Raw genomic sequence first — 13,236 nt, 5'->3', positions numbered from 1 at the left:
TTTTTTTTTTTTTTTTTTTTTTTTTTTTTTTTACAGAAACCAAGGACAGATAAATTTTAAAAATTTTCAAAAATTTTTTTAGGGGCCCCACAGTCCAGACAGAATGGCCTCACAGGCCAGATCTGGCCTGTGGGCCATATTTTGCCCACCCTTGCCCAAGACCAACCCCTGGGACATTTCATTAGATACTGGCTGCCAACTAGACATTGAGCCACTGATCACTACCCTTTGAACCTAACTAATCCAGCCAGTTTTCTATCCACCTTATAGTCCATTCATCTAACCCATTCTTAGGGCTCAAATATTAGAATGCTTTATTTACAGCCAGAGATGGTTCCTATGCGGAAAAAAAAATAAAACCAAATCTACAACACTTCTTGATCCTCACTTCTTTCTATTTCCACTTATCAGAAATAATGGGACCAAATGAAGTCTTGCCTTTCATTCAGCTTTTACAATCTAATATTTACCAAGTGTTCAACCACAACTCCTTGATTTGCATATATAGTACCTGGGATTCCAAAATGATATCATCCAAGTACTAGGTAGCTCCTATACATCTTAGCTCTTGACTGGCCCTGCAATAAGTCCAGCGTGATCATTCCACTTTTGTTGACACACTTTATAAAAAGTTAATTCAAGAGAAGACCCAGCCCCCTTTAATTAGTCCCTGGTTAATTTAATACATCAGAAGACAACATACCTAAAACACTGACAAAAACATCAAAAAGATGAAATGTGAGAAGAGGCTCCTTCATTTGGCCGTAGTAGTCTGCTATGGTTTTGAAAACATCCCTTTCAAATCCTGTGTATGTAGGCTGCTTCAAGTCTGAGCAGGTGGGCCCTCCAAAAGAGAAAATGCATTTTTAACCACAAATAAGATCATTCATTTTTGTATACAGTCAATAAAAAATGGGGAGGACATGGGAAGTTTAGATCACTTTGTAACAAAAGGCATACCAGAAGTTAAGTCACATGAGCCATTTATATATGTGCTCCAGGTGCGGGCTCATAGAGCCGCTGTAATTAAAGTGCCCAGAACCTCTCATGTATCAGCATCCCTGTGCCTAAAAATGGTGGGAGGGGTGCTTTATCTAAAGCTCAAACAAGCATTAGTTAAAGCACCCCAATTCCATTGTTAAGCTCGGGGACACCGATACATAAGACACTGGAGTCTGCAAGAGCATAGTAATTACCACACTCCAGCAGACTTGATTAATCAAGTCTGCTCTGACATGCTGTAATTACGGTGCACAGGAGCAGCCTCACTGCTTGTGTATAGGCACCCATTGTTCTGACAGACATTTTTGCCTGTCCTTTCCACACCTCACCTGAATTCTGAAAAGACTGTAATGGATGCTCATTTAGCTGTAAACACTAAAGGTAGCATTTAAATGGCAGTTTTCTAGCTAAGTGGCATCTTTGGCACTTAAGCATAGATAGTGATTCTGCTTCTCCTGAATTGTTGAGATGCAAGTGTGCACAAGCAGACTGAGAAAAAATAGGTAGCTACACACTGGCCAGCTATACATGCAGCTATATGCGTAGACTCCTTCTGGCCCAAACAGGCACTCATCTAGGAAGCCACAGATGCAGGTTCTTTGCCCAGATGGGATTTGAACATGCATCTTTCTAACTTTCTAGCACACTATTTTAAGCCATGATACCACAGATCAGGTATTGTGCAGACCCCTCTCCAGTGCTCCTTTTGAAGCTGACTTTCTGGGCCAAAGAGAGAGAGAGAGAGGTATGTAAAGCAAGGAGGAAGAGAACCAGCTAGAGGGCAAGTGATTCAGTAAAGTGCTTGCTACTCTAGAAGGGAACAGGTCTTGGGTTCTAGCCTGGACCCTTGTCTCCACCGGGCAGAAACTCCTCTGTGCACTTCCCAATGCTCTGCTTGCTCCCTATCCAGGTTATCCAATGATTGTTAAGTGAAGGGAGCAGTGGCTAGCTTCAAAACAAGTAGCAGAGTGTACCGAGTACATGCTTAGCTTAGGAGACAGGCAAGCATTATTCCTCCCATTCTATAAGGTGACCATACATTTACATAAAGTCATTTTTGTAAGACCTGGGGGCTAGAAACCTGTCTCTTAAGACAGACCCAAGATCCAATTCTTCACAAAAAGTATAACATTCATCTCATACAAAAGACACATTTCTCAAGAGCTGGTCTGAGACAGTATAATAAACTCCCTCAGACACTAAGGACAACTAACAACCTGATTGTCCTTAGCACCTTCTGCTTCAACTGCAAGTAATTTCATTTTCTTTATGTAAAACACAGAAAAAGAAAGAAACAGGAAAAGCAAAAGGGGGAAAGGGGATAAAAGAAAAGGAAAGAAAAATAGAAAATAAAATAAAGAAATTACCTAAAACCCTAACCAACCAATATATTCTGCTGTATATATGCTTCTCTTCCTGGAAACAGGATAAGAGAGCAAACATATGGAAACTGTTACTTAATATAATCACCGGAAGATGATCCAACAGGGTGATGAGCAATGCAGTACCTGAACCTATACAGAAGAGAATCCGTTTAATCACACTGCCTTTTGCAATGAAAACATTTAATTAGGGGACTGGCTATGCTGCCCATAACGCTTTTTATTACAAACTGCTGCTTTAATCCACTTGAGGATCAGCCATGCATGTGTAAGAGGGTTGCCAACTGTCAGTAAACTCAGTAAAAACCTTCAGCCATCAGCAAAAACAATGATCAGCAGCAGTTTGATTGAAGCTCTTTAGAGCATGGCAGCACCATCTGGTGTCCAAGAAGGAGATCAGCACCCTGCACCTTAGCCATGTGCTTCTGTTGAGGTGTCCCTGGCTGCCTATAATATTGCTGAGTTACAGGTAGGCTTCTTTGGGAATCCATGCCAAGATGGAAGGAGCGGAAACAGGGCGGATAAGGCTGAGAGGCATCGCGATGCAGGGTGCAATCAGGGGTATCAGGATGGGGCGGGGTGGGGGGAAAAAGGGTCTGGCTCCCTGCTACTGCATGCACTCCTGGGGGAGCATGTGCCCACCAGATTTGTACATGGGGCAAGAGGTGGATGCAAGCTGCCTGCTGCAGACTCCCCTCCCTGCTCATCTCCCCCTAGGGCCTCCACAGCCCTGTGGGTGGGACCTGGCATGGCAGGACAGAGTGGAGCTGGGCAGGGAAATTCCTTGCTGCTGCTGTGAGCCCCACTTTGGCAAGGCGCCCTGCGCCCACTCGGCAGTAGCAGGGGCAATGGCGTGGTGCTGTGCCCCTCACTGTTGCTGGGCAGACAGAGGGCACCTTGCCAGGGCAGTGCAGGGCTTGCAGCAGTGGCAAGGACCTTCCTCACCCAGCCTCGCTCTGCCCTGCCGCACCAGGTCCTGTCCGCTGGGCTGCAGAGGCCTCAGGGGGAGGGCAGCAAGGCAGGGAGCCCGCAGCCCTGCACGCAGATCTGGGTGGCACATGCCCCATGCCCCACCTGGAAGTGCGTGCAGTGATGGGGAGCCAGTCCCACCCCCACACCTCAGCTCACAGAAGGCAGCCTGCCCCTGCCCCTCCTTGGGCTCCACTCTGGCCATGCCACCTGTAGGGGAAGGGAAGCTGGGCTCTGTTTCGTCCACTGCAGCAGCAACTGCCTCCTGTGGGCAGCAGCTGAGGTTCAGGCACCGTGGACCCAGGTCCATGGCCCCATAGCCCTGGCAGCTCAGGGCCCCTTCTGGTAGGCCTGGGGGCAGGAGGTGAGGGGCACCAGCAGGTGCCAGGGGGCACTGGGTGGGGAGTAAGGGACCTGGACCTGCATCCTGGTGAGCTAAGAGGGCACGGAGAGCTCCGATTTTCCATAACAGAAGACCCAAAGTCAAATACTAAAATGTACAGATATTTAGAATTTGTTTTAGTATACTGATTGAGGCACTGGTAGGCTTTCAAATTGCTTTAAAATGGTAAGTATATCAATAAAACATTGTGTTCAATTGAGATATAGATATCTCTATACTCTCAACTGAACACAATGTTTTATTGATATACTTACAATTTAAATTTATATATAGTGGTTTCATTTTAATCATGGATTTTATCAGAGAAAACCAAGATCCCCGATGATCACCCATTTCAACACGTGCAACAATCATTATGTACAATTTTAGCCTTTAAGTTATGTGCCTCTATACACTCATCACTGGACCATCTGACAATGACTTATTCAGAACTTTTATTTGTGACATCTCTACTCAAAATAACTTTGCATGCTCAAAGGAAATAGATTGCTTTGGCAATTGGATATTCCTTTTCTTCAATCTGTTTTCTTGTACATGCATCAGGGGACATATTTTGACCCCTTAAATAAGAGAAATCTGACAAAGTAAGAAAAAAGGAATTAGTTTGATTGGGTTTTAACAGATTTGGTAGGTATACTTACAATTTGCTAGACATTTCATTGCTGACAGGACCCAATGAGGTAGTTCTTCTGCTCAAGGGGAAGAAGTGATGGGGGAATATTAAAATTTAAACAGTTAAAAAACTAGCAATCTGACAAGATACAGGAGAGATATAATATGTGTTTACTTGTAATTGGTGGATAACAATTTCTCTAATATCTTTAAATCAGAGTAGTTGGCTCTTTAGACAAATACTACAAATCAAGATTCATCAAGTACTACGTCCCAACTGCCTTTTTCATGTACACCTCAGATCTTGGGGGGAGAGGGGAGGACCACACACAAAATGTAATAATAGTAATATGGGACAATGACAAGGATAATTACATTTGAACTTGAACTTTACACTCTAATTTTTTCACAATTTTGTTTTTTTCAGTGACGAACCTTTTGCTCAACCCTTATATTTTACTGACTTATAAAGCTTTATTTGTATATATTAAAAATAGATACACTCTTTTGAAGCTTTTGCAACACTGTGACAATGAGTTCAACTCAAGCAGTCCCCAGCCCAGATACAGTAAGGGACTGGTCTGACAGTAAGAAAAGACACAAACTCCCACATCACTCAGGTTAGTTGGAGGGAAAATGCAAGTTATTCCCCTTTTCCAGAACACAAATTTGATAGGAAACCTGCTCCTTTATCTTCTTCCCTCACCTTTCATACTCCTTAGGTTTGAACACTTTGATTATGAAAAGATAAATTCATTCCAAAGGGACATTTCACAGGTAAGTAGAGAGTTCGTTCTACTGCACAGACGATTAAAGCCTAGTATAATTCTATCCTCACAAATAAAGGTGCTTTATATCAGCAAAACCCAATTTGTTCTTCAAATCAGAACCTATACTCAGGTTCTTTTCATACTTGGCATAAGTCTATTTATTTTAGGGATGGGGTTATCACTTTAAGTATACTGTAATAGTTAAAACAGTACTTCCCAAACTGTGGTACACGACGCAGATGACCTGGGAGTGGTACGTGGAAGACCAGTGGGAAGGGCCACACACACACAGAGCTCAGCTGCAGCCTGCTGCACACTGCCAACCCAACAGGTAAGTGTGTTGGAGGGGAAGAGGGGAAAGATTGAAACCCCCACTGTGAGGGAGAAGTAAGGCAGGGGCAGGGCAGGGGTGAATCAGGCCCTGGGGCAGGGGGTGGGATGGTCAGAGCCCAGGTGGCACGTTTCCCCTTGGATCTGTGCATGGGGTGGAGGCAGGCTGCCCACTGGGCTCTGCACCCCACTACTGCTGCTGCCGCCTTGGGAGCCTCATGTGCCTTCCACGCACTGGCTGCACTGTGTCCCCTGTCCACCTGGCAGCAGAAAGCACATGGCATCCTGCATAGTTCCTGAGGCAGTAGCATCAGGCTCTGGAGCTGCATGGGATGCCATGTGCCTTCTGCCACTGGACAGGTAGGGGACACAGTACAGCCAGCACACGGAAGGCACATGGCATACCACACGACTCTGGAGGCAACGTCAACAAGGAGCAGAGCCCAGCGCACAGAGGGCAGTCCACTGCTCCCCGCGGGTTCTCTCTCCTCAGGCTAGCCTGCCCCATCCCTATGGCAGGGCTGGCACAAAAGGACATGGACTCTCCCAGGGTAGCCTGGGCCTTTCCAGGTGCACGGAGGGGCTCTCGTTGCTGTACAAGCCTTGGGGCAGGCATGGGGGGGCATGTGCTCCCCAAATCTGTGCACTGGATGGAGGCAGGCTCCCACTGCATGCTGGGCTCTGCAACTCACTGGTGCTACCTCCAGAACTGCGCAGGATGCCACGCGCCCTCCACCACCGGGCAGGCAGGGGACACAAAGCAGCCAGTGCACAAAAGGCATATGGTGTCCCGCAAAGCTCCAGAGGCAGCGGTAGCAAGGCGCAAAGCCCAGCGTGCAGTGGGCAGTCCACCCCTGCCCCATGCACAAATCCAGGGGGCATGTGCCTCCCCCAGGGGCGTATGCAATGGTGGGCAGCTGTGCCTGCCCCCGCCCGGACAAGCTTCCCGTGGCTCTGTCCCTCAACCCACCCCAGCCTGCCCCTGTCCCACTCCCTCCGTCACTGTGGGGACCTTGATCTGCCTCTCTCCCCCTACCCCGCTTCCTCCACAGACTTACGGGCTGGGCACTGTGTCTGTGTGTGTATGTCTGTCTGTTTGTGTCTCTGTCCATGTCTGCCAGTCCCAAGCTACAGCTCCCCCAGCTCTGCTGCTGCCCCTCACTCCTGACGCACAGTACACTGCATCTTGCCAGGGCCTGCAGGGACCCCCCCTGCCCAGGCTCCAAACCCCACACACCTTCACAAATTCCCCCCACACACACAAACCCCACCCCCACATCATACAAATTACCTCCATAATTCTGAGTTTTTAGCTGCACAATTAAAATTGCAATTAATTGCGACTATTTTTTTTTAATCATGCAACTAATTGTGATCAACTTTTTTTAAGTTTAACTGTTTTTATGGCTACCATAATTGATAAAACAATATTTTAGGGTTACTAAAGATTTTGATGTTGTTTTAATACACAGTCTGTTAAATATGTAGCAAAAACACCAGTTTTTCTTTTTTTTCTTTTAAAATGCATTCCCCCCCCTGTTCCCCAACCATTTCTGACTTTTTCTTTCCCTCTCTATTCCCAACAGATAAGTATAAGTGAGCTAAGACATAGGATAAGCTTCAGCATTTTATTTTGGTAGCAAGTTGTATTTGTTTTGTTTTTTCTCCTTCTTTATATTGTATCGTTATTATGTTTATATTGATTTTTACTGTTCTGTATTACTGTTTTACTGGTAGTATATAATTTAGGCCTACATATGTAAGTTACCATAAGTCATGTCAAGTTTCCATTTTGTTTGTCAAGTCTCTATCCTGTCCCCAGGCCTGGTTGTGTAACCCATGACTCACGCCTAACTCCTCCTATGTAACTTGGTTCCTGAATGAATGGGAGTGCTTGAGAGACAATGGCAGTAGGTGTAAAAATAGCTCCCTCTGAATGACCAAACCATCAACACCAATACCTGGACCAACGACCCAGCCATTGGAACCACCCTCAGCATTCAAGAAACAAAAGATGAGGCAACCCACCATTGTGCCAGGCTGCACATGCTCAGTAAGAACACCTGGAGCCCTCTGGGACAGGACTGACCTTGCCTGGACAGGCCCTCCCCATAGGAGATCAGAGGTAGTCTGCCCCATAAAAAGGGGTAGTGAAGACTGACTCTTTGGGGATACCCTCTCCATCTGGACCAGCACCATGCCATACCACCTATCCACCCAGAGGCCCTGCTGGCAACCCCCCTCTGGACAACACCTACTGGACAAGGACCCCTTTCCAGCCTCTTTCTCCTACTGCCATTGAGTGCTTGCGTGTGTGTGGGAACCAATAACTCCATGGGGATGTGTAGTGTATTGTCTGTTTAATAAACCTGTTATTTTGAAACCCCGAGTTGGGTTTTTGTCTGTTTCCTGACTGTTTCCTCCTTGTCACGCTATCTGCCCCCACAGTCTCTAAGCTGTCAGCCTGTTTCCAGTCCCAAGCTCCCAGGTTTCTGCCTCTCTCTCTCTCTCTTTCCTGGCTGTCTCCTCCTTGCCACCATTTATCTGCATCCCCACCCCCCAATATCTCAGCTGTCTGCCTCAGTTTCCAGCACCAATCTACTTTAAGTAACCCCAAGCCTCAGTTCCTCAGTCAGCTTCTCTCTAGTCCACCAGTTCTAATCTCAGTTCAGGCAACTTCCACTCCCTACATTTTTAACTCTCTCTCACCTTAACCTTCCCCCAAGTACCCCAAGCACACACATACATACCAAGGCATCCAAGTTAGGAACTTACCTATGTGTAGGTGGGTTGTACGTGTGTGAACTTGTGAGTGTATATGTCATTGTGTGCATGATATATGAATTAGTGATCTGTGTATGTGTACTGAGTGTATGGGTATGGACAACTGATTTTTGTCTAACTTTTGGGGTGTATAGTGGATGTGCTTGAATTAGTGATAGGTATGCATGTGCCTTGGCTAGTTTGGATGTGTATGTGCCTGAGTTGGTAGTGTGTATGTATGCATCCAACTGATTTGTGTGTTTGTATATGTGCAATTGTGTCATACCCTCCTGTTTAACAGCGCAATATTGAGATCCTGGGAGTTGGCCTGACCCCACAGGGGAACACCTATGTGTATGAAAAATTTGCTGGTGATACTTAAGGCTTAAGTTTTAAACTGGTGGTATGCAATCTGTCAGAGTTTGGGAACCGCTGAGTTAAAGCATCAAAGCTTTCTAGCATAAGCAAGTAGTAACTGACCCCAAAATAGACAAAAAGAAAAACAACAACATTAAAAAAAAAATCAATGTGGGAAGACATATAAACACAATAAAAACTCCGATGTCACTCACTTGATTTATCTTCTAAAATGACAATGCCCTGCTTATTGATGTTGTACACATTGTGGAGGATGTGCTTTGGGTTCACAAGCTTTGTGTCCAACACTTCATCCAGGGAATCCAGACCCAGTACTTTTTGCAGGCTGTTAAAAAGATATGAAAATGTAGTATTTGTATCAATTGATTTTGAAAAAGACAAATGGCTGGTATGTGGAAAGTCTCACTTGTTAAAATAAATGCCTTTTGATTTATTAGGTTTGTCCCTGATGCATGGAAACTTGAGGCAAAGTAAAATGTAAATACAGGCTGAAGAAGAATTGGCTAGACTGCAGAACTGAAGAGAAGAACCTAGGGGTTTACAGTGTATACGACCCATCAGTATGCTCATGTTGTAAAAACCCCAACAGCATATTGGGTTTTACTAAACAAAAGCATCTCTCGCAAATTCAGGGAAGCTATTCTTCTGCTCTATTCAGCACTAGTGAAGGTCACGCCTGGAGTACTGGGTCTAGTTTTGGACCCCACACCTCAAGAAAGATGTGGACAGATTGGAAAAAAAAAACAAACAGCAACAAAAATTATTAGAGGCTAGGGAAACATAACTTATGGGGAAGGGCTGAAAAACTAGGGTTATTTAGCCTAAAGAAGAGAAGACTAAAAATGCCCGAAGGGCAATTATAAAAAGGATGGCAATAGACTTTTTTCTGAGACTGCAGCGGACAGGACTAGAAGCAAAGGCCTCAAGCTTCAACAGAGAAAAATTCAGGCCAGAGATCTTTCTGACTATGAAGGTTGAACATTTTGAAAAGGCTACCTAGAAGAGCTGTGGAATCTTCATCCCTGGAAATTTTCAAGAGCAGATTAAACATACACTTGGCTGGGATAACTTAGTCCAGGATGATCCTATCCTGAGCAGGGCGCTGGACTACATGACCTCATGAAGTCACTGTAGCCCAACTTTCCTATGATCATTAATATATTCATGTTGCATTATGAAAAAGACACTCTTTAAAAAAAGTCAGCATGTCATTTTGAGATATAAAAATTATTGGTAAGGTTCCACCTGCACTGTGAAAAACGTACTTTTTTTTGTGAGGGGAAAAGTGTATTTTCATATACACAAGAGATAACTCCCTACACCAGATTACCTGTTCTAATAAATTATAAAAGGGCATGAACCTAAATGTAACCTGGAGGGATGTACTTCAGTTTGTATACCAATGTAAATGCCATTGGAATGAATAGATGTGCTTCATGCCAGGAAATCTCACTCAGTAGATCATTATTAGAGCACCTCACCACTAAACAGCAGGAAAAGCAGATAATGGCTTGTTTAGCAGTTACCATAATATGGATATCGACAAAAAAAGTGTAAGCTTATACCAGTAAGTATACCTCTGATGGCTTCAGGGGGTAAACGTCCAGACTGAGCAAAGTTATCCCAGCATATAGGTTTTATGTTATCTCTCTCCATGGGTAGATTCAAGATTTTGTGAAGAGAGGTGTATATACAGTGACTGCCACTGCAAGGGTAGCTACACCCCCCGCTCCCAGGTTCCCCTGCAACTGGGTTAAGCAGACTAGACAGTGGGAGCAGCAACAGGAACTTCAAACCCCCAAAGCAGGAAAGAACCCCAGAACCTGCCTCTCTCAGCGCCCCCTCTTTTTCCCTCCATGCATCACATTCCCTCCCCTAGCCCACCACTGCTGCTGTTCCCAGATCTTGTGGAGGTTGAGTCCTAGAGAGGGCTGTCCCGGCTCCAGTACAAGACGCACGGGTGTAAGCCCGCTGCACTCCCGTGAGCTTAGGGAACCCAGGAGCAACCCCAGGACCCCCAACAAGCCCAGCCTGCCCGAAGGTAAGCAGGGCCCCTTGGAGGGAGGGACATAGACAGCTGGGAACGGGCTAAGTAAGCCGAGGAGAGTCCTACTTTGCCCAGCCCCCCAGGGAGTTGCGCGAACAGGCTGCGCAAACAGGTGCATTCCTAGACCCGGCATACAAGTTAGCATGGGAGTTCACGCAGGAGGGCAAGTGGGAGGGCCCGAGGCCATGCCTGTGAGCCCCCTAGGGAAGCCAGTCCCAGCCATAGCCAGCCCACCAGCGGCATGACACGGATGGGCACGCACCGCACCCTAAGGGTCCCTTCAAGGTCTGCAGCCCCCGCCCACCCCCGACACCTCGAAAACCGCAATACAGACAGAGCCCATGGTTCTGGGCTCCTCACAGACAAAGCCCCTGGCTCTCGGCTGCAGGGGCTGCCTGTCACTTTTTCAGGCTCTGGGGCCCAGAAGCATGGCTACCTCCCCTTGTGAAGTCTGCTCCCTTTTGGGGTCTCTGGTGCACTAGCTGGAGGAGCTCCAGGCCACAGTCCAGACACTGCATGCCATCAGGAACTGTGAGCAGGAGATAGATTCCTACTGCCAGGCCCTTCTCCCCTGGGAGGCGGAGGGTAGACCACGGTCTCCCTCCAGGACAAGGGAGGACTCTAGGACCTCCCTTACTGTCTAGCCCAGGGGTTGGACCAAGGTGGCGAAGGGCCCCAAGGCCCGCCACACCAAGGCCCCTGCCCTGCTGGAGCTTCGCAACAGGTACGAACCTCTTGCAGCCCCAGCAGAGCCTGCTGAGTTGCCAGCTCCCGCAGGCAACACGGCCTACACTGTAGCTACCAGCCCCGGTCTCCCCAAGACCAAACGCAAAGTGTTTGTTGTGGAAGACTCCATCCTGAGGGGCAATCTGCTGCCCTGACCCCTTAGTCTGGGAAATTTGCTGCTTACCGGGAGCCAGAATCTGAGACATTGCGGAGAAGATCCCCGAGCTCCTCCAGCCCACAGACCACTATCCCATGCTCCTCAACCATGTGGGCACCAATGACACAGCTCAGAGCGCTCCCAGCCAGGTCATGAGGTACTACAGGGATTTGGGTGTGGGGGTAAAGGGTCTGGGGGCACAGGTGGTGTTTTCTTCGATCCTCCCAGTCTCGGGCTATGGGCTGAGTGGGGAGAGGAGGACCCAGGTAGTCAACCAAAGACTGCGGCTCTGGTGTCATCAGGAAGGCTTTCGCTTCCATGACCACAGTCCGCTCTTTGGCGAGAGAGGCAGCGAGCTGCTGGGAAAGGACGGCCTCCACTGCTCTCCGCTGTGGAGTAGGCTCTTCTCAGCCAGACTGGCTGACCTGCTCCACCGGGCTTTAAACTAAGACCACTGGGGGATGGGGGAACTACTGCCACTGCTGGCCAGCTGAGCAACACTTGCAAAGCCAGCAAGCCAAGGAACTTAAGGGATTCCACCCCAGCCCTGGAACAAGATGTAAGCAGAGCAAGGGCCCCCACAGGGACACTTGCGTGCCTGTACACAAATGCCTGGAGCTTGGGGAATAAGCAGGAGGAAATTGTTCTCCTGCTAAATGCAGATAACTACGATGTCATAGGGATAACGGAGACCTGGTGGGACTCCACCCATGACTGGACCATGGGTATAGATGGCTATACCCTGTACAGGAAGGATTGAGTAAAGAAAAGGGGCAGGGGCATAGCTCTCTATGTCAAGGAAAGCTACGCGTCCCTGCAAGCTGACATTGGCACCCATGGTGGATGACTTGAGACCCTCTGGGTTAAAAATCCATGGGGAACATGGCACAGGGGATACTATGGTGGGGGTCTACTACAGACCCCTTACCCACGGTCAAGACCTTGACCAGGAGTTCACCAGGGAATTGGCTGAGGCCGCACGCTCCTGGTGTATGGTTGTCATGGGAGACTTCAATTACCCAGACATCTCGTGGGAGGAGCGCTCAGCCAAATCCTAGTGGTCACAAATCTTTCTCTTGTGATGACCTCTGACGCAGGAAGTCTACGGGCCGACAAGAGGTAAAGTGCTGCTTGACCTCATACTGGCAACCGGGGACGACCTAATCAGTGATCAAAGGGAAGCTGAGTGACAGTGACCATGAACTGATCACCTTCACCATCTGCTGTAAAGGAAAGCTGACCTTTGACAAGCTCAGGAGGCTGGGTGGTGAGGCTCTAAGGGACCACGACCCCAAGGGGAGGGGAGCTCAGGAAGAGTGGTTGCTCCTCAAGGGAGTGATCCTGGATGCACAAGCAAAGCCCATCCCATCTTGGAGGAAAGGCAGCAAAAGGGCACAGCAGCCCCCTTGGCTCTCCAGGGAACTGGCAGACCTCCAGCCTCTTAAAAGGAAGACCAACAAAAGGATGGTGGACTGGAACCACCAAAGAGGGAATACTCTGATCTGGTCCAGACTGGCAGAGAGCAAACCAGGAAAGCCAAGGCTGTGATGGAACTCCAGCTAGCTACAAACATCAAGGACAATAAAAAGTCCTTTTTTAGATATGTGGGGAGCCAGAAGAAAAGCAAGGGCAACGTTGGACCCCTGCTAAACCAGATGGGGCAACTGACAACTGATGCCCAGGAAAAAGCCAACCTA

At 47.6% G+C, this 13,236-nt stretch overlaps 1 protein-coding gene across 1 annotated transcript in view; it reads right to left on the bottom strand.

Annotated features, from left to right (window-relative positions):
• DEPDC1B (DEP domain containing 1B) overlaps window positions 1-13,236 on the bottom strand; it is a gene marked incomplete at its 5' end in the record, with an annotated part of 71,252 nt that overhangs the window by 39,570 nt on the left and 18,446 nt on the right. The window contains 3 exons of the mRNA XM_019517822.1: window positions 704-844; window positions 4,398-4,445; window positions 8,804-8,934. Of these exons, the coding sequence (XP_019373367.1) occupies window positions 704-844; window positions 4,398-4,445; window positions 8,804-8,934 (320 nt within the window). The remainder of the gene's footprint in view (window positions 1-703; window positions 845-4,397; window positions 4,446-8,803; window positions 8,935-13,236) is intronic.

The sequence above is a fragment of the Gavialis gangeticus genome, unplaced genomic scaffold, assembly GCF_001723915.1.
Source record: "Gavialis gangeticus isolate Ggan-Ray unplaced genomic scaffold, GavGan_comp1, whole genome shotgun sequence".
Lineage (NCBI taxonomy): Eukaryota > Metazoa > Chordata > Crocodylia > Gavialidae > Gavialis > Gavialis gangeticus.
The sequence above is the reverse complement of the archived record's forward strand: the minus strand, read 5'-3'. Positions and strand labels throughout refer to the sequence as shown.